Source organism: Otolemur garnettii, unplaced genomic scaffold, assembly GCF_000181295.1.
Source record: "Otolemur garnettii isolate 467f Iridium unplaced genomic scaffold, OtoGar3 scaffold00023, whole genome shotgun sequence".
In the NCBI taxonomy this organism is placed as follows: domain Eukaryota; kingdom Metazoa; phylum Chordata; class Mammalia; order Primates; family Galagidae; genus Otolemur; species Otolemur garnettii.
Window position 1 is genome coordinate 22,591,617 of NW_003852418.1, and position 20,238 is coordinate 22,611,854.

General features: G+C 57.0%; 1 protein-coding gene across 5 annotated transcripts; it reads right to left on the minus strand.

Annotated features, from left to right (window-relative positions):
* Positions 1-5,959: 5,959 nt before the first annotated feature.
* Positions 5,960-20,179, minus strand: UCKL1 (uridine-cytidine kinase 1 like 1). Of its 5 annotated transcripts, XM_012803897.2 has the most exons (15): positions 19,952-20,124; positions 12,110-12,300; positions 11,869-11,975; positions 11,556-11,726; positions 11,406-11,477; positions 10,149-10,338; positions 10,009-10,070; positions 9,292-9,308; positions 7,212-7,310; positions 7,050-7,143; positions 6,906-6,968; positions 6,715-6,837; positions 6,492-6,599; positions 6,261-6,417; positions 5,965-6,182 (listed from the first exon to the last, which is right to left on the minus strand). In XM_012803897.2, the coding sequence occupies exons 1-15, from the start codon at positions 20,059-20,061 to the stop codon at positions 6,103-6,105; spliced, it is 1,644 nt and encodes a 547-aa protein (XP_012659351.1). In that variant the 5' UTR covers positions 20,062-20,124; the 3' UTR covers positions 5,965-6,102. The 5 variants fall into 5 exon arrangements, with proteins under 5 accessions (XP_023367783.1, XP_012659351.1, XP_012659349.1 ...); XM_012803895.2 differs by having other exon boundaries at positions 6,039-6,182; positions 6,906-7,143; positions 19,952-20,127; XM_023512017.1 differs by lacking the exon at positions 9,292-9,308 and having other exon boundaries at positions 6,039-6,182; positions 7,050-7,310; positions 19,952-20,178.
* Positions 20,180-20,238: the final 59 nt, after the last annotated feature.

The window sequence follows — 20,238 nt, forward strand, 5'->3', positions numbered from 1 at the left end:
CATTCCCACCCACTTTTTTTTTTTGGCCAGGGCCGGGGTTTGAACCTGTCACCTCTGGTATATGGGGCTGGTGCCCTACTCCTTGAGCCACAGGCACTGCCCTTAATGGCAAAACTGGTTCTTTTCTTTCTTTTTTTTTTTTTAGACAAAAGTCTCAAGCTATCGCTCTGGGTAGAGTGCTGTGACATCACAGCTCACAGCAACCTCCAACTCCTGGGCTCAAGCGAAATAATCCTGCCTCTGCCTCCGAAGTAGCTGGGACTACAGGCACCTGCCACAACACCTGACTATTTTTGGTTGCAGCAGTCGTTTGGCAGGCCCGGGGTTGGATTCAAACCTACCAGCTTAGGTGTATGTGGCTGGCGCCTTAGCTCCTTGAGCTACAGGGCGCCAAGCCTCCTACTCACCTTTTTTTTTTTTTTTTTTTTGCAGTCTTTGCCCCAGACTGGGTTTGAACTCACTACCTCAGGCATCTGAGGTTGGTGCCCTACTCCTTTGAGCCACAGGCGCCACCCCATCCCACCCACTTCTGTCCTAGTTTTAACCTGGTCTCCCAGTGCAGGCCCCACAAAGGCTACATTCTATTGGTTTATAAAATTGTATGTAAGTTGTAATAATCTATTAAATCACCTGCAGTGTGAGTTTTTCATTAAACGTTTTTTTGAGACAGAGTCTCACTTTGTCACCTTTCAGTAGAATGCCATGGCATTGTAGCTCACAGCAATCTCAAACTCTTGGGCTCAAGTGATCTTCTTGCCTCAGCCTCCTAAGTAGCTGAGACTACAGATGCCCACCACAATGTCCTGCTATTTTTAGAGACGGGTTCTTGCTCTTGCACAAGTTTATCTCCAACTCCTGAGCTCAAGGAATCCACTCTGCCTCAGCCTCTGAGAGTGATAGGATTATAGGTATGTGCCACTGCGCCAGGCCTGTGGTTTTCTTTTTTTTTGAGACTGAGTCTCACTTTGTCACCCTGGGTAGAGTGCTGTGGAAATGTGGTTCACAGCAACCTCAAACTCTTGGGCTCAAGAGATTCTCTTGCCTCAGCCTCCCCCGTAGTTGAGACTGCCACAAAGCCAGCTAAGTTTTCTATTTATTTTTAGTAGAGACAGGGTCCTCAAACTCCTGACCTCAAAGGATCCTCCTGCCTCAGCTTTCCAGAGTGCTGGGATCACAGGTTTGAGCTACCTGCTGGGCTTTGATAGTTTTTTTTTTTAGAGACAGACTCTCACTTTGTCCAACCCCCAGCTCTTGGGCTTAGGCGATTCTCTTGCCTTAGCCTCTCAAGTAGCTGGTACTACAGGCGCCTGCCAAAACCCATGGCTGCCACCCTCAGTATATGGGGCCAGCGCCCTACCCACTGAGCCACAGGCGCCACCCATGATACAGTTTTTTTAAAATCAGGCCATGCAGGCAGTGCCCATGCTCAGTGGTTAGGGTGCCAGCCACATACACCAAAGCTGGCAGGTTGGAACCCAGCCTGGGCCAGCTAGAAAGCAATAATGACAATTGCAACAGAAAAACAGCACTGTGGTGGGCGCCTGTAGTCCTAGCTACTTGGGAGGCTGAGGCAGGAGAATCCTTAAGCCCAAGAGTTTCCTGTGAGCTGTGACACCATGGCACTAGTTCAGGGTGACAGCTTAAGACTCTGTTTCAAAAAAAAAAAAGGGCCAGGCATGGTGGCTTAGGCTTGTGATCCCAGCATTTTGGGAGGCAGAGGCAGGAGGATGGTTTAAGCCCGGGTGATGAAGCTCCTGCACTCCAGCCTGGGCAACAAAGTGAGTCCCTATCTTGGAAAAAAAAATCCATGTGGCTCTTGGCCTGGTTGTTCATCCTAACTGCTGTACAGAACATGCTCATGAACTAATCATAATTGGCCCTGGTCTCCTCAAGATCACACACCTTTTTAGGTTTTCACTGTGGAAAACAAAGCTGCTGCAGGATAGGACTGCTGAGGCGCTGGGGGCCCCCAACTCCCCTGCAAAGGGAACTCCTGTCTTCTCACCATCCCCTCCTCACCTCTTGCTGGCTTTAGCGATGTCGGATGTTTTTTGTTTGGTCATTGAATTTTCTTAGGTAGAGAGAGGGTTTATTATTTTCAGTGTTTTATTTATGGGATTCTTCTCCAGGACACCAAGCATGGACGATGGTGGTGGTGGCGGCGGCAGAGCCTCTGCCAGTGGGGGTCGCCGCCCACACCTAGGCACCCCAGAACTGTACACCCCCACACCCCCACCCCGCCTCCCGCATGCGTGTGTCCGCGCACTCCATACCGCTCCTTGCCTAGCTTCCGGAGGGTCTCGGTGGCCTCCCCGACCTTTGCGTGGGCGGGGCCGGCGGGGCGGTCCTTGAGCAGGTAGGCACCGGGCCGGATGGCGCGAATAGTACGACACCCAGAGGCACCGAGAGGCTTTCCGTCGGCGGAAGGTGGGACCAAGCCGCCCCTCAGTCCCCAGCCTGCAGCCTGGGACCCAGGATCCTGTATCTGGCATCACCGAGGCAGTGCTCGAGAACGCTGCACGTGGATCAAAGCCTCAGAGGAAACGGCCGCCGGACCCGCATCCCGTGTCAGATGTGCCCGGCCCATGTCTGCACCCCAGAGTCACCACCCAAAGAGATTTATTTCCGGAAGCTAGGGGGGCCCCCAGCACAGGGCCCACGCTGGCACGTCCTTTTGCTCAGTGAACCATGGTGGCCACTGTCTTCCTTCGCGAGGACAGGCACGGAAAGGACCGCAGGCAGGACCTGGGGAACCCATACTGCCTGGGTTGCGGGCCAGGGGGTGGGGTCCACGGGACGCGCGTAGGCCTCCAGATTTATTGGAGAAGTGTGCGGGGCCAGCAGCCGCCAGCTGTCCCTGCTGTCACCACCCCGCGCAGGTAGTGTGCATGAGCCGAACCATAGCCTGATCTTCAACGGAATGCCAGCTCTGTGGTGCTAGCAACAGGGCCAGCTGGCAGCTCCTGGCCCGAAGGACCCATCTCTGTGGGAGGAGGCTGTTCTCAGCCCTCCCAGGCGTCCACTCTAGGTCTAGAGACCCACTTGCTTCTCCTGCAGAGGGGACCCCTCCTCCATCTCTACCCCTAAAAAAGGCCTTCTGCATGGCTCCCTAGTTCAGCTGTGGATTCCCCAGAGCTCTGGCGGCTCCCTGGCCCAGCAACCAGAATCCTAAGCCCCTACTTGGGAACATGTTCATGAACTAATCATAAGCACCTGCCACCGCGCTGGGGTTCAGAGCCTCAGCTAGCCCAGTTGGACACATTCAGGGCTCTGCTCTGCATACACTCTGGAGGGTGAGAAGAGGGACTGTGAAAGGTAGGAGCTGGTGCCAGGGCGGGCCTTGGCCTCTAGCTGTGGTACATGGGACCCATGCCACTTGTGGCAGCCCCAGTGGATGTCACAGCTGAAGTTGCCATCACACCCAACCCTGTCCCTTCCTGGCCATCATCCTCCATCAGACCCTGTATGTATGCCACCCTCCTTCCAACCCAAGGGCATCCAAGTCTCCACTCCAGTGCCTTTGCACTGCAGCCCCTCCCGCACACCTGCTTCCCCACTTCTCTGCTTGACTTTGGAGAGCCTGAAAATCCCCTAACTTTGGGGTCTTCTGGCTGTGTGGTGCCTCCCACCCAGTGGAGGAAACTGTCTAGCTCTGCTAGTGTTTCCCCCTGAATGCCCTTTTCCCAGGACTCATCCTGGAGCATGTGGATCTATAGGAGGCTGGGGCCCAGGAGTCCAGGCACATTTGCCACATTCTTTCTGACCCCAGGTGGCCTACCTCAGAATCCCAGATCCTGGCTGCAGCATGCATGTATGTCAATGTCAGTGTGACAGCCACATTGCCTTGTGCTAAGGCTAGACCCTGTCCTTTGGCATAGGGCACTACAGGCTTCCATCCCACCAAGTCAGGGTACCTGTCACTCTTGTGAGTCCGTGGGGAAGGGGCGGTACCTCATGGGCTGACGAACCTGAGATTGACCCTAGAGACTCACCATTCTCAGGTTGGACAGTCCTGGAGGAACTGCCCAGGACAACTGGTAACCTGGGGCAAGCAGCCTTCTCCTTGGGGACCCTCACCCCAAATGTCACAGCTTTGGGTCTAGGACACCCCACTCCCTCCTGGGCTCTGAAGAGTACCTCTGGGATGGGGCCCCATGTCCTACTCTTCTCAGCCTCTCTGACAGGGGCCTGCCCACTCACCCCTAAGCCTCTGCCAGGTCCAGAGGAGCCCCTGGCAGCCAGGGCAGCACTAGGACTGTCTGGCTCTTGGAGACAGACTCATCCCTCCCTGGAGAGCATGACCTAAGTCTCAGCCCCAAGCCCCTCCCCCCACTACAAGCCCCCAGTGTCTCCTGCAGCTGTGGTGAGGGTTTGTTCTCATAAAGGTCTTGGACCTTAGACCCTGGTCCAGAAAGTTCCCAGGGGCCAGAGGAGTTGCTCTTTCCCCCAGGGCAATCTGGAAGGTGGCCCACCTCTGACACCTCACAGGGCCCTGGCCGGAAGTGGGTCGAGAACTCCCCTAAACTGTCATTTTTGCCTTACCAGGCCCTGAGCTGCTCTCCAATAAGGAGACCCCAGCTTGAGGCCTGCCAGCAGCACAACAGCCACTATTATGGATGGGGGTCTGAGGCAAGGCTTCTAGGTGCAGACCTCCACAGACCCTCAGCAAGAGGAAGGAAGCTGCCTTTCCCTCAGGACTCTGGTGGCTAATCGAGAGTGGGGGCAGCTGGACCCACTCCTCCCAGCATGGGGCTGCATCGTGCGTGCATGTACATGTGTGTGGACAAAGCTTTGCGTTGCCATGAGTATGGGGAGGGGGGCGGGGTGGTATCACTTTCTGGAAGCCAATTGGCCCCTGATTGGACTTCGTTGGGGCCTCCCAGGAGTGACCTGGCCCCTGCCAGCTCCTCACTAACCATGTCCACCATGCCTCTTCTGGGAAGACCTGGATAAAAAGAAGCCATGCTCAAGGCAAGGCCAGGCTGCTATAGCCTGCAGGTTCCCAGCACAGGGCAAAAGTTTGGGTGAGTAAGGAAGAAGGCCTGGAGACATGGGAGAGGGGTCTACTCACCATGGGGTGGGAAGACCTTCCTGTTGATCTCTGAGCCCTACATTGGTCCTCTGTTCCTGGTGGTGGCCGACTGCTTGCCTCTTGGACAAGCCTCCAGTCTTTATCTGCTTGCCTTTGGCCTGGCCTCCACCCAGTGACTTCCTGTCCCCGCCCTCCCAGGTTTTCCATGACAAGGGCTTTTGGGGCCTTTTGGGGGATGGGAGGAGTGGGGAAGAGACCAGGGAAGCAGGAAGGAGGCAAGTGCCAGCCTTAGAGGGTCAGAGGAGCCTGCCTCAGGACCCCAGCCCACCTGCCACAGCTGGGATCACAGCCCATGTGGGTGGTGGGTGTCATGTGCGTGTATGCATCACAGACACCTCACCCAGGGAGGCTGTCCGTGCGGGGGACATTTGGAGGTGGCCAAGAAAGCCTATCCCCATGCTGAGTCCTAGACCAGGTAAGGCAGGGCTGGATGAGAACATCTGGTCTTCAACAGCATGGCCAATCCACTGAGGCACTGGCCAACTCCCTGCAGCTGGGGCCTCCCTCCCACAGCGACCCACACACCACTTTCTGCTGGGTCTCTTCCTTGACAGTACAAATGTGGATGGCAGGAGCAGCCACAGGGTGGGCTGCCTCTTGTGTGTCCTAGGTATCCTGTCCCCTCTCAGTTCTAGGCATGGTAGCCACTAAACTGTGTGGATCTAGGGCCCATCTGGCAGGGGTAGGAGCTGCAGGCCCCAGTCTTGGCTCACCTTCGTCTGGCACAAGAGCAAGACTGGGGATGCTCTCAGCGCTCTCTCCATGGTGGCCTTATGGCTCCCAGCTTCCACATCCTTGGGGAACTTCTACAAGCCACATTTGGCTAGGATGCCACTCCTGTGCCATAACCAACCAGTCATACCTCTATTTTCCTAAAGCTTTATTTTATAAAACGTATAGAATAAGTTATATTGATAACATTTTAAAAATTTTAAGTTATGCCTTTGTATACTGCAAGCCAGGCCAGGAAGCAGCAGGTTGGTGGCATCTGGGTGGCTTAGCCTGGGCAGTTAACCTGTGGAGGCCACTTCTTCCTCATCACTGCCATCAGGAACTGCATCTGTCCCAAAGTAGCGGTCACCAAAATTCCCTGGAGAAAGATAGCATGGTAGGGCCTCCTAGGGCCACCTCTACCCCATTGCTGGTAAAGAGGCCCAGGCAGTCTTACCTATGCCTGGAATGATCCGGAAAAGATCATTGACTCGCTTGTCTACAGCGGTGGTGATGATCTTTACACGTGGGAACGCATAAGCCACTGAGTGCACGCCCATCTCTGCCATGAGGAGTGACAGCAGGAAGATCTTGTCCTCAGGCACATCATGGTCCTGCCAAGCATAGGGGGCAGGTGAATCCCAGATCCATGGCAGGACCTGCCTGCAGCCTACCAGAGCCCACTCACCAGGAGCACGCGCACAGCCATCATGGCTGCAGCGCCTGTGGATACCGTGCAGTCCATCAGGATCACGTGGTCATCGCTGATATCCTTGGGCAGCCGAAGGTAGTGAAGCTGCAGGCAAGAGGCTGGTTTCAGGACCACATGCCAAGCGCCCCTCCCCAACCCCTCCCTGTAAGCTGATTCTGACTCTCCCCTGACCTAGCCCCAGGCCTGCCCAATTCTGCACCTCAGGTTCCCCAGTGAGCTGGTTGGTCTGGATCAGGATGGTGCCGATGCGCACGTCCTTGCATACCGCGCGCAGGGCAGGCTCCATAGTCTCACCGGCACGCAGGATTGAGACTCCGGTGATCTGGAGGGAGGGGCAGAGTGAACCCTTGTCCCACCTCCAGTGTCCCAGCCCCCCCCCCCAGCAAGTACCTGCTTTCCAGCATAGCACTTGCCAGCGTAGTCCTGCCCCTGCGGGGTCTGTACGACACACTCCTGCATGGGCCATAGGGCACTGTGAATGCAGGGAACCCCCAGCCCTACTTGCCCAACGTCCCCATCCCACATGCTGCACACCTGGAAGGGCAGGAAGGAGAGTGCGTGCTCAATAAGCAGCCGCATCAGCCTCTTGGAGTAGAAGATGAATTCATCACGGCTGGTCTCCTTGTCCCTGTGGGGCCAGTGGTTTAGCAGGGAGTGGGCCTGCTGGGGCACCCCCTCCTGGGGGTGGGTGCTCACCTGATGATAGTGTGCATGCCCCGTACCTGCGGCGTGCTCTTGAGTACACTCAGTGTCTGAGGCAGGGGATGGCACTGGTGCGCTGAGGCCAGTGCAGCCCTGGGGACATAAGGCAATTGAGGACACTCAGAAGGGCGATCTTCTTTCACAACTCCTTCCCTGGCAGCTATGCATCACTGTGAAGGCACATCTGTGGGAGTACCTTGGGGTGTGCGGGGTGGAGCCTGACTGCCTTCCTCAGGCTGATCTGGGGGCAATGTCCCCCCCTTAACTGCCAGGGGAAAGTTAAAGGGCACAGCAGAAGGCAGAACAACTGACCATCAGGCAGAAAGCTAGGGGGTTGGGCTATAAGGCATCCCTTTCCAGTCCAGGACCCTCCTGGGCCCAGACAAAGCAAAAAGGGACCAAGCACAGGAGGGCTCACATGTGTAGACATATCTTAGCCACTGGAAGGGGCACTCATCCCTAGCCTCTTCCTGGGGGAACAATTACACTTTGGGCTCAAGCCCTGCCCTTCTGCATCCTCCAAGTAGTATGTGGCCCCTTCTCAGGAGAGGAGGGCAAAGCTGGCTGAGTGTTGCCTGACTGCTTCCCGCTGCAGCCCCAGGCCTGCAGTGTGGGAAGAGGGGCAGGATCAGGAAGAAGGGCAGGTGCAGGTGTTGGGGTGGTGCCAGAATAGGAGCAGGTGCAGGGCAGCGGCCAGGAGGGACAGGCCAGTACACAAGGAGGGAGCAGGTGTGTCGGTGGGAGATGGAATGGGTGCACTGGCAGAGGGTGAATGCACAGGGTAGGGGGCAGGTGCAGGAGGGGTAGCCAGCAGGAGTAGCCACACAGCACTACAATCAGAGCGCACTCTGCTCACATATCCCAACGCAGCTTCCTCTGTTCACAGGTGAAGAGAATGTTCAGGGAGGGAACAAGGCAGGAGACGGGGTTTATACAGAAAAGGAAGAGAACAAAGAGAAGACCACTTAGTTGGGGGAACAGGGACAGTCCCCACAGAAGTTAACAGCTCAGCCAGTTCGGGCTACAGTGGCCTGAGGAAGAGAAGGTCAGCAGCAAGGCCCCAGCCTCTGCTCCCCTGGGCAGCACCCAGCACACCCAGGCTGAGGCCCTCCCTGATGCCACCAGCACTTCCTGGGCTGAAGGAGGCATGTAGGGTTGCTGGCCACCACTTCCTTGGCTGACCAGAGAATGGAAAATGTAGCTGGTGGTATTCAGGCATTTTCTCAAGTTGAAACCCCGGAAACTTTTTTTTTTTCTGAGAACAAAGAGTTCAAGAGGAACCTGCTGTGACAAGCCCTGTGAGTCTTGGTAAGGGCCAAGCAGAGCATCAGAGCCTCATGCAGGACAGGAGAAGTGGGGGCAGCTGGTAGGCGGGCCCTGGAGGCATTTCCAACTCACATGAACTGTTAGGGGCACCCAGGGCAAATATAAAGGCTCTACTGTCAGGTGGTGCAGCCACAAGCCTCCCACCTCCACAAAGTGCTGGGGAGAAGGACAGGTGGCTAGTCACCCAGGACAGAAGCTCTCTCCCTGCCTGTCTGCTCTCTTAGTGGAGTGACAGGAGGCAGCCCAGTCCTGTCACCCCAACTCAACCAAAGCTTCCTGCCACAGCACCAATACTGCACTTCTGGCCCTGAGTTGCACTGAGCTCAAAGACAACAAAGCTGGTCAAGAGGACTGCAGGTCAGGCCCTCACCATCCACACAGTCGACTGGCACTATGGACTGGTCAGAATGGCTGTGATAGGCACCCTATGTCTGTAGGTCAGGTCTGTGGTACTGGCACTGCTCTGCCAGCCTGGCAGTGCTAGCTCAGGAGAACAGCTATGTTCTCTGGAGCAAAACCCAGATGGCCCAGGTGTGGAGTTGCCAGCAAGGTCCATACAGGCTGGAGTCAAGATACTGTGCCTCAGTGTCCTCATTTGCCAGGAAGGAGAGGCAGAAGCAGGGTAGGACTGTTCCACACCATCCCTTGTGTGTCTAGGGAAGGGCTGCCCGCCTGCCCAGGTCATAGCCCAGACCCATGTGGATGTTGGAAATGCCTCCATCTGTGCAGATAGCCATGTGAGTCTTACCTGACGCTGAGTTCACGCTGCAGCAGCAACACAGGGAGACACAAGGGAATGGTGATGTGTCAGTGACCAGGGCAGGTGGGCAGGCCAACCCCACCCAGGAATGAATAGGCTGCAGCCCAGTGGGAACATGGCCAGCCATGGAGGTGGTGAGCTTCTAATGGCCCTAACCTAGGGCCTGGGGCAGTCAGAGCCTGGGCTCCTGGGCTCTGTACTGCAGGCCTCAGGCCTCTGGCAGCCTGGTAGGGAGTATACCCAGAGCCCACTAGGATTCAGGGGCCCCACCACAGAAAGCCCCAGGGCACACAGGAAATCAATGAGGGCATCACACCTTGTGTGATCTACTGGGAAAGAGAGGAGCCCCTGGTTCCACATGGTACTCAGTGTGAGACTCCCACAGTCCTAGTCCCTCTCACTATCCTAGAGACCAGGTGCTAGGCCCAAGCACTGTGCTGCCCCTTCTTCCTCAGGGAACCCAGGGCCCGGCTCAGCCTGTGCTGGGGCAGAACTTAAGCCCTAGGGCCAGCACAAAGGATGGGGGGCAGGAGGCATGATATCAGGCTGACCAAGTAAGCACAGGGCACTCAGGCCTGGCACCCTGCCAGAAATTGTGAACACACAGTGGCTGGCTGAGCAGGCTGCTGTGGGCAGTGGCAACAGAGAAGCAGGGGCAGGACTGGGAGGGCTGCAGGGACTTAAAGCCCCAGCCTGAACACTCACCTCCTCCAGCTGGCTATGCACATGCTGAACAATCAGGTCGATAGCCACGGTGTTGCCGCTCCCTGGGCCAGGACAGGGAGGTGGGTGATGGGGCTGGGCCCCACCTGCTACCCACCCACCATAGGTGCCCGCGGGCTCACCTCTGGGCACCACAATGTCAGCCAGGCGCATGGTGGGCTGGATGTACTGATCAAAGGCAGGCTTGACAAACTTGTTGTACTGCTTGATGACGCCTTCAATGTCCCGGCCCCGTTCACTGATGTCACGGCGCAGCCGCCGCACCAAGCGGATATCAGAGTCTGTGTCCACAAAGATCTTCATGTCTAGGAGCTGGAGGGGGATGGTGAGCCTGTGGTGGAAGCTGTTGCCAGCACAGCCAGTATGAAGGCAGCAGGACCAGTTCCCACAAGTCCAGGGTGTCTGGGGCCACCTGCCCATGGGGCACCTTCCAGGCCTGGCTAGGGTAGAGTGTGTGGGGCGTGTGTTCGCAGCAGAGTGCTGTCTGCCAGGTTAGGCAGAAATGGGCTAGGCACGCGTGTGCTCCATGAAGCGTCCACAAACACATTGGGAAATATGGGGCCTGGCGAGTTCAAGGTCTGACCTAATACTCAGCACATAGCAGGTGGTGCCTGAAGTGGCCACATAGGGGAATGGGGACTGGGCACTGCTATGTGTGGGGCAGTTGCTCTGAGCCTGTGCCAGGGGCAGAACTTGAGCCCTAGGGCCAGGCAGACCTTGGTCAAACTCAGCTCTGCCCTTGGAGGCCCATGCAACCAAAAGCAAAGTCTGGCTTGGCACCTATGGTACAGTGGTTATGATGCCAGCCACATACACCAAGGGTGGTAGGTTCAAACCCAGCCCAGGCCAGCTAAACAACAATGACAACTGCAACAAAAAATAGCTGGGCTTTGTGGTGGGTGCCTGTAGTCCCAGCTACTTGGGAGGCTGAGGCAAGAGAATTGCTTAAGCCCAAGAGTTTGAGGTTGCTGTGAGCTGTCACGCCACAGCACTCTACCAAGGGTGACATAGTGAGATTCTGTTTCCAAAAAAAAAAAAAAAAAAAGCAAAGTCCCTTAAACTCACTGGCCTTGAGGTCTCTTGTGTCCCCCAGGACCATAAGGAATAAGACCAACAAGAAAATGCCAAGTGTAAGCACAGGCAGGGTGGGAGCCTCTGCCCCAGCAGGCATACTCCACCATGCACAGCACCCCAGGGCCTCCCAGGGGTGAGGAGTGGCCAGCAGCACAGGGATAGGACAGGTGAATGTGCATCTCCAGGATGGGGTAGAGCAGGTGATTATACACCTGGAGGACAGGGAGGCTGGAGTCTCCCTGAGGAGATGCACTTAAGGTGAGTCATGGCAGAAACAGGGATACCAGGGGTGGGATACCCTTTACCTCCAGCAGTGTCTTGTCAGCAAAGGCCATGATTCCCTCAAAGATGATGACGTTCGCACCATACAGTGTCTTCTGCAAAGGAACCCACAAGTTGCCAGCGCCCAGCTTATGCATGCATAGCCCCTTTGCCGTCCTGAGCCCCCGGCCTACCCAGTCTTTTTTCCGGCTGTGCGTGGTGAAGTCGTAGATGGGCACCTTGACGCTTTTCCCCTGCTTCAGCTTCTTCAAGGTAGAGATGATGAGGTCAAAGTCAAAGGCGTCTGGGTGGTCAAAATTGAAGTTGTTGCGGGCGGCTTGCTCCTGCTGCTGCTTGGTCAGCACCTGTCAGGGAAGGCTGCCGAGGAGCTGGGGGCACAGTTGGGCCCCACGCAAGGCCAGTGGATGGGCAGGTATGGACATATGAGGCCCACAGGCCAGAAGCCTGCACCTGTAGGGATGCTCTGGGAAGCAGGCAGGGCCTCACCTTATAGAAGGAGTCCATGGACAGCAAGACCACCCAGGGCACATCCAGGGCCTCAATGATCATTCTGGCCACGGTGGTCTTCCCAGAGGCACTGCCACCTCCCAAACCTACAGGGAGGAGCAGAGATCCCCTGAGCAGCAGCAGGGCTGGCTACTGGGGCAGCTGAGGGCCCCACCCATACAAGGACGGATGGCTGAGTCCTCTCTGGGAAACCCAGGCACTGGGCACCCTCCATGCTCACCAATGGCAAAGGCCTCCTTGGACTGCGTGCCGTGCTCGTTGTACCAGGGTGGCCGCCCCGCTGTGTAGATGGTGCGCTTGCGTGTACGCAGCAGGGGCGGCTCCGACTTGCATTGGCTGGTGGTGCGCTTGCGTGGCGACCGCCCAGCACCCACGGGTGGGAGGAGTCTGTCCAGGCGCTCTGCATTGCTGCTGCAGAGAAGGACATGCTCGGCCTTGGCTCAGGCTACCAGCCTCCCTGGTCCCTGTGCCCAGCCATGGAGCAGTGCCCCACAGGCACAGCTGAGGCAAGCAGGCTCAACTGGGAGTGCACTAGAAACTGCCTGCAGCTGGTCCAAAGACCCGAGGGCTGGGGCCCACTGGAGGGACAGCCCCATGTTGCTTGGCCTGGGCACAGGACCTTGGACCATCCCTGTCCAGACACTAAACAATGACAGGGAATGGGAGGAGACATGCCATCTCAGGGCCATGCTTATCCCTCTGTGTGGGCTGGGCTGGCCTGGGCTATGCCGGCCCTGTCCCCAGGGGAACTTGGGGTGGCTGTGTGACAAGCAGGCAAGACCCTGTAGAGGACCATGCCCCCTCCCCAACCCTGGACTCTCTGTGACAGCCTAGTCACTGCTGTCCTGAAGGGCACAGCCAGACCAGGCTGTGTGTGCACAGGTGAGGCCCACACATAGGAGACCGAGTGCCTCAAGGACAGGGAGGGTGCGAGGTTCAGTTAGGACCTGCACCTGCCAGTGACAGGAGGGTTAGGGGCAGGGTAGCCCTGGGGGCTGGCCTCTCTGGCCATCAGAGTATAGGACAAGGGATCTTGGGCTCAAAGACTTAAGGGGAATCCACTCATTTTTACTGTGGTCACCCCTGGGTCCAGCATCTTGCAAAAACCTATCTGATGGGGGTTGGGGAATGAGGAGGGAAAGAGGAAGCCCCTGAAGGCTACAGGGATTTCCCCAGAGGAAATCCAGCGTGAGGGAAGCACAGAAGTATTTGTGTCACACCCACAGAATCACTCACACTGAGCTGGCATTGACACCCACACAATCATGCTGAGCTGACACTCAGGTCTTAGGTAACTTCTCAGTTCATTTACATCCCCAAAGCCCAGGAGGCTTAGATGCTGTGGGGACAGGACACAGGCTAGGTAGAAGGCACTCTGTCCCCTGCCTGAGAGAGACAGGGCTGGGCATGGTGGCCCTAGGATCATGTTTCAGGCCTGCCCAAGTAGCTCTCCAGGGTAGCAGCCACCCACACAGCTGCTGACTGGGCAGGGCAGAGCCCTGGGTCTCAGGAGCAACAGGTGGTCTGTCCACCCCAGTTGGGAGTATCACCAGCAGTGGGATAATACAGGAAGCAGGTGAGCCTGAAGAGAGGGCAGCAGGTCTGCAGGTGGGAACAGGAAAAAGCACCCTAGGTGCATGGTCAGGTCAGCACAAGCTGCAAGGAAACGAGTCTCCTTGCAGACATCAGCACAGCGTGACTGCCTGCCCACATGCAAGTGACAGACACCTGCAGGCCAATCACAACCAGGACCATGTAGACACCAAGGTCTGGAGCAGGGACTTCTGCCTGGTTTGTATGTATGACAAGCACACACCCCTTGTCACCAAAAACCAGTGCTAGTCTGTGTGTCACGCTTTCTTCCTCAGGGCCATGGCCTGAGCAGGGACAGTGCTTCCCTGGGGCTGGCACACACCTGAGGACACAGGCCAAGAGGAGATGTGTGGTCCTCCCAGAGCACCAGCAGTGCACATGTGGGCAACAGAACGGCCAAGCCTGATGTATGGCCAGTCACAGCAGCGGCTCTCAAGGGACACAGATCAACCTGGATGTCAGTTTGAGCAGCAGGAAAGCTAGCCACCTGCCCCTGACAAGAACACATGCCCACCTCTCCCTCTGAGACACGGAAGACAGATCTGCCTGCTTCTACCCCTTGTTAGGGGAGCACAGGGAATAATTACCAAGTGGTTGTGCTAAGCTTCACCCCTGTGGCTCCCAAGGTGGCTGTGGAGCTGACGTCAGCAGCAGGGCTAAGCACAAACAACCCAGGGCACTAAGAGGCCCGCGCATGAGGACAGGGCAGCTGAGCACAGCATGGTACACGGGGGACACGCCCCAGAGGGGCCTATACCTCACTTGGGCCTGCTTGGGTGACACTCAGCCAAGAACACACATGGGACTCAGCAATCACAAGCAGTGCTGTCCCTAGGCCCCTGGATGGAGGGCATTTACTGCTCACCAGGGATCACAGACCCAGCAGTAAACAAACAGGACCTCAGGCCTCAGGGCTTGGGTCCAGCCCTCCCAATGGGCAGTGACTGGTGGTAGCCCACAGCTGGAGAGACCAGACTAGGAGTCTCTTGGCCCACAGCAGCAGCGTTTTCTGACAGAGGAGTTCTGGTGGCCCTAAAGGCCAGAGCAGGCAGAGAACAAAACCAAGCCATCCCCCTCCCTCTGTGCCTAACCCCATGTCTTCAGTGCACCACCTTTGTCTTCAGCTGCAAGGAGGAAAAGTACAGCACAGAAAATCTGATTCATGAAAGGGCAAGATCCCATGAACAAAGCTCCCAGCAATGCCCTGGTAGTGAGCACTCACGCACACTGCTACAACAGCTGAGGACTACACAGCCCCAGGAATCACGTGGACGTGTTTTGGAGGCCAGGGCGCAAGAGCTTTCCCACTTATCATTGTTCCTCATTCTGCTGAAGTAACAACCACAGACTCCTTCCAAGGCCCATGCAATGGGATCACTCACCAGCAGGCCAGGGGCAGCTCTGCCAGAAATCTACCTCACCAAGGGCTTGTGAATGGCAAGGCGGCCTCAGACTATATTTCTGCCTTCTCCAAAGCTAGCCCATCTCTAGGAACCAGGGACAAAGCCTCCCCACGCTTTCACAAGAGGCACTCCTTGAGAAAGGAAAATAATACAAAAGACCTCATTTCCCATTCACACATGGAAGAGGGTGCTTCTGGCCGCAATGACAAAAGTTAATTTCAACTCAAAGGGTTATGACCTACAACCAACACAAGACACACCCATGCCAGATGGTCCTGAACTGTGCTTGGCTTCCGAGAGCACCTGCCAACCTGTTTCCTGATACCTACACATATCACAGATACAGAGTCGCAAGACCCCAGTGAGCGTGGGCTATCTTCATCAGCAGGCCCAGCTGCTGTGACTCACCTGGCTTCAGCTCCAAGGGCCCAGCACCCTGAGACCCTGATGCCGGGGTAAGCCGGGAAGCTGCTCATAGCCAAGAACACAGGTGGGCACAGCTCCTGGACAACGGGGTGACCCCAGGTATGTGTATGTGGGGCTCAGGACTAGCAGTTATGGGGGCATCATTACTCTTAAGCCCACAGTGGCCCCATGACAGCTCAGGAGCTCCAGCTGCCTGAACTGCCCCTCCACAGGTGGGATCACTCTGTGGTCAGCACAGTGGGTAAAGAGCAGAATGAGACCCAGAGGCAGGTGCTGTCTGCTACAAGGCAAGGGAAGCCTAGCAGCTGGGAGGTCCCTGTGATCCCACAGCACTAAGGGAAAAGCACTCACCGCTGTCCTCAGAGGCCAAGTCCACAGGCATAAGAGGATCACTGAGCCGGGGGCTTGTGCATGCCTGATATTAATAGCACTGGCTTTGCCCAGTGTGGCCAGGACAAGCCCCAGGCTAGCCTTCAGTGTGAAGGGCCCCTCCTGTGCCTGGGGCAGCACCCTTAAGCCCAGGGCGTGCTGAGGCCCACTGTGCTCCTATACCCCTCCCCAAATTCCCTGGAGAAAGCTCCAGTTCCCTGGCTGCCTAGGGCTGTAGAGCCACCCCTCACAGCAGAGACTGGGAAATCTGAGGTGCCTCTTGAACAGCTGACCTGAATGTCAGTGCTGAGCTGGGTGCCCCACCCCTGCCCCAAGGTGCCTCCTGTAGGCATAAACAAATCTGAAACTCTATCCTTCAAGGAGAATAACTGCCCTGCCTCAGCAAGGGCAGGACAGCCACAGTCCTTTTGCTGACGTCATGAGGGGTCTGCACTAAGAAGAACCTGCTGGCCCTGCGCTTCTCCTAGGGAAAGATGGAGCAATCCCGTGTGCCAGTCCCACTGCAGCAGTCTCTCAGCAAGCTCTGAGGCTGGGCTGCCAAGGCTCAGAAAAAAGGGAAAATTCCCTATGGAGCTCACTCCTCAGAAGCAAGGGGGACATCTGTGCTCATAGGAGCCTCACCCTGCTCCCCTGATCTTAGGGGGCTGGCTGTCCACACTGCCAGCATGGGAAGATGGGCAGGGGCCGGTCTACAGTCAGGGGTACAGAGTTGGAGCTCCTTGGCGTTTGCTAGCTTGGCTATCTGAGCAGCGGAGTGGACTCAGGCTGGTCAGCCTGGCATGTACCTGGTGCCAGCTGGTCAGAGCTGGACTGGGTAGAAGGCTACAGGTATATGGGAAGCCAGTACTGTGTTGACAGAGGCATGCAGCTGTTAACTGAACCACCAGGCACCACCCTGGAACTGCCTGGCCCTGCCACAGTCACCTGCTCAGGGTGGCATCCAGTGGGCCCCTCCATGGAGCTGGTCTCTTAGCCACGGCAGCTCAAGACAGGGACGGGCAGGATCTCCTGGCCATCCCGAAGCAGGTAACTTCCAGACTCCCCTGCTGCTGGTCTCCCTAGCACTCCCACTCCCAGCACCACTGACAGCACCAATGCCTGCCTAGAGCAGCTTGGCTAAGCTTTCCATCTGGGGCTTCCTCCCACTGCAGGTGTCAGGGCTATCTGAGGCAGGTGGTGCTAGAGGCTGCCCTAGTCACTTCAGGACACCCCTCTCCACCCCCTCACCTGCCATCTGTTCCACTCTGGGCCGCACCCTTCGTCACCCCCCACAGAGCCATGGCTTTCCTCTTTGCTCAAGCAGCACTACAGGAGGCTTGTGAAGACCAAAACAGGTGCCGCACCAGTACAAGGACCCCATACATGATGTCATTGTAAGGAAAAAAACAGCTGCACGTGAAGCTGCTCCTCACTGACTGTCGATGACGCCAAGGAAATCAGGAACAAACATCTCACCAGAGGATCACAGCACATTTGAAACTGATGTTGAGCACAGTATGGAACACAGGTGGCACAGAAAGGCTTTGGGCCCTCCTTTGCTGCGGTTCAGTGCTACTTTCCTGCCTCTCGGGTTACTGTTACCCAAGGACATCTCCCCACCCAGTGCCTGCAGCATAGTACCTCTTGAAACCCAGATGGGTTCAAGTTTTCCTGATAAATACAATGAAACTGGAGGGACCAAATAGCCCACAGGAGACAATTTGAGCCTGAGAGCCTTTCAGGTGAGGGGAGACAGGGGGCTCGCACTGCCCTCCCCCCGCCCCGTCTGCTTTGTGGATGCTCTGGGCAGGTCACACCAGCCTCCCTCCACTCCCCACAACTGCTCCCGTCTCCATCACAACCACAGCTGAGAGTTAACATAGCACCACATAGCACCACCGCAGGGGCCAGCAGGTGCTGAGGACAAAGCCACAGCACTGGAACAGCATGGGAGCCTCTGTTCAGGGGTGTCTGCACAGGCTGGGACCCCCAGTTATGGCCAGCCCTGGGACACTGTGACAACACTGCAGGCTAGGGGTGCATTTGAGGAACAATAAGAAGAGCTACTAGGCTGGGGTGGAGGAAAGCCTGCAGGGTATGGGCATCAGGAAAGAAGATCCAAGAAATCTGCCTGAGAAGTCCAGATGAAGCCGAGGGCTGACCAGGAAGAGTGCTGTGGACTACACTCGCTGCCTGCAGGACCACACTGAGGAAGGATGCCAATAGTCGCTGCCTCTGGTGGCACTGCACCCAGTACACTGCCTGCACATAGGGCAGGACCCAGGTGGTCCAGGCGCTGCCACCAACCTTGTCATCACGGAGTGATTTTCTCAAGAGCCCTCAGGTCTTATCTGGCCTTGCCCTCTTGTCTCAAGTTAAATCAAAGACTCAGTTGCTCTTAGATGCAAGCTACGTTCCTAGTCACTGCCCATTGGGAGGATGTGAGCCTGAAAGGACACCAGGACTTCACATCCCCAGGACCAGGAAAGGCTTTCTGTCCCGCAGCTGCTGTCTGCAGGGCACCCTCCCCTGCAGAGGAAGCAGATCCTGAGGTGGCAGCACCCAGACCACACTGCAGGAGCCCAGGCACGCAGGTGCCTGCCCAAGGACAACTCTTTTTTTTTTTAAAGAGAGTCTCACTTTATCACCCTTGGTAGAGTGCTGTAGCATCACAGCTCACAGCAACCTCCAACTCCTGGGCTTAGGTGATTCTCTTGCCTCAGCCTCCCGAGTACTGGGACTACAGGCGCATGCCACAACACCCAGCTATTTTGTTGTTGCAGTTTGGCCAAGGTCAGGTTCAAATATGCCACCCTCGGTTAATGGGGCCAGTACCCTACCCACTGAGCTGCCTTTTCATTTGAGACAGTCTCAAGCTGTCACCCTGGGTAGAGTGCCATGGTGACACAGCTTACAGCAACCTCAAACTCTCGGGCTTAAGCTATTCTCTTGCCTCAGCCTCCCAAGTAGCTGGGACTACAGGTGCCCACCACAACGCCCTGCTATTTTTTTTTTTGTAGAGACAGAGTCTCACTTTATCGCCCTCGGTAGAATGCCATGGCGTCACACAGCTCACAGCAATCTCCAACTCCTGAGCTTAAGCGATTCTCTTACCTCAGCCTATGGAGTAGCTGGGACTACAGGCGCCCGCCACAATGCCCAGCTATTTTTTGGTTGCGGTTCGGCCGGGGCGGGTTTGAACCTGCTACCCTCGCCCACCCAGCTATTTTTTTGGTTGTAGTTGTCATTGTTTGGTGGGCCAGGGCTGGATTCGAACCTATCAGCTCTTATGTATGTGGCTAGCGCCTTAGCCGCTTGAGCTATAGGCGCTGAGCAACCCTTTTTTTTTTTTTTTTGGATTGCTGGTTTTTTTTTTTTTATTGTTGTTGTAGTTTTGGCTGGGTCTGGATTCGAACCCACCACCCTTGGTATATGGGGCCAGCACCCTACTCTGTGAGCCACAGGTGCTGCCCAGCAACCCTTTTTTTTATGGCCCTCCTGTCCTCCCCAGGGGACCCTGCTCAGACCTGTAAGGAATGAGGTGTGAGCTCCTGCAGACCTGGGCACTGTGCAGCCACTGCCCTCTGACGGCCACAGCCACGAAGGACCCAAGAAGGAGCCACTGAGAGACTACCCGGGTTACAGAACCCGGCCCTCCCCCTGGCACCTAACTGCCTCTCTACAGGCTCTGGCAAAGCCCCTGAAGAACCTCGGAGCACTCTCGTTGGCAGGCAGACAGAAGGCACCATGAGCCCCCGGCACCAGAGCCCCGGCCTCTTGGGTGGGGCAGGAGCAGCCCGAACTCTGAGCTCAACTAACCGGGAAGGGAAGGTGCATCAGGCAGTCAGCCTGGCGGGCCCCACCCACTCGGGGCGGAAACCGAGGTCGGCCCCGGGGGCGCCCAAGCTAGACTCCATCCCTTGAGCCCCACGAAGACAGAGGGCTTGCGTGCGGCTGGTCTTTCCAGCCCGTTCGGAGCCAACTGGGCTCCTGCAACCACCGGGGTGGACGAAGTGCCCGCCCTCGGGAGCGTGGAGATTCGGGAACCCGGCGTCTGGGGACCTCCGCGACAACCGCTTCGGATTGCCCAAAGCGAGCACAGGGCGTGGACAGGATGACAGACACCCCCCCTTTCCGAGCTGAGGGCCCAAAGCCAGCCCTCAGAGAGGCAGCATCCACAGCCCCGCGGTCGCCCAGTGCCCGGCTTCCGCCCCCACAGCGCACGGGAGAGGCGTGCGCGACCCCGGTCCTGGCTAGGCGCCCGCGCCTACCGGTCCTCGCACGCAGCCTCATTCTCGGCCGGCCGACCTGGCGCGTCTCTAGCTGCTGTGGGCGGCGGGGCCGAGGGGGAGGCGTCCATGGGAACCGGGGGCGCAGCCATGGAGCTCGCAGGCCTCTTCGCACGCAAGCCGCCGGGATCCGCGGTTCCGGGCCCCACACACGCCGCGGGGACTACGAGCCCCATAAGGCCGCGCGCCTGACTGTCCGGACGCCGGGAGCCATGGTTCCAGCCCTGCGCACGCGCCGGAAAGACCCCCACTCCTCGCATTATAGAAAT

Bases quoted from the DNA above. Each gene is read 5' to 3' on its own strand.
- UCKL1 (XM_023512016.1), bottom strand. From the start codon at position 20,145: ATGGGGCTCGTAGTCCCCGCGGCGTGTGTGGGGCCCGGAACCGCGGAT. The intron at 12,301-19,951 runs GTAGGCGCGGGC...CCTTCTCTGCAG, and splicing joins GAGGCTGCGTGCGAGGACCG to CAGCAATGCAGAGCGCCTGG. The intron at 11,475-11,555 runs GTAGGCCGGGGG...CCTTTGCAGAAG, and splicing joins ACAGCCGGAAAAAAGACTGG to ACACTGTATGGTGCGAACGT.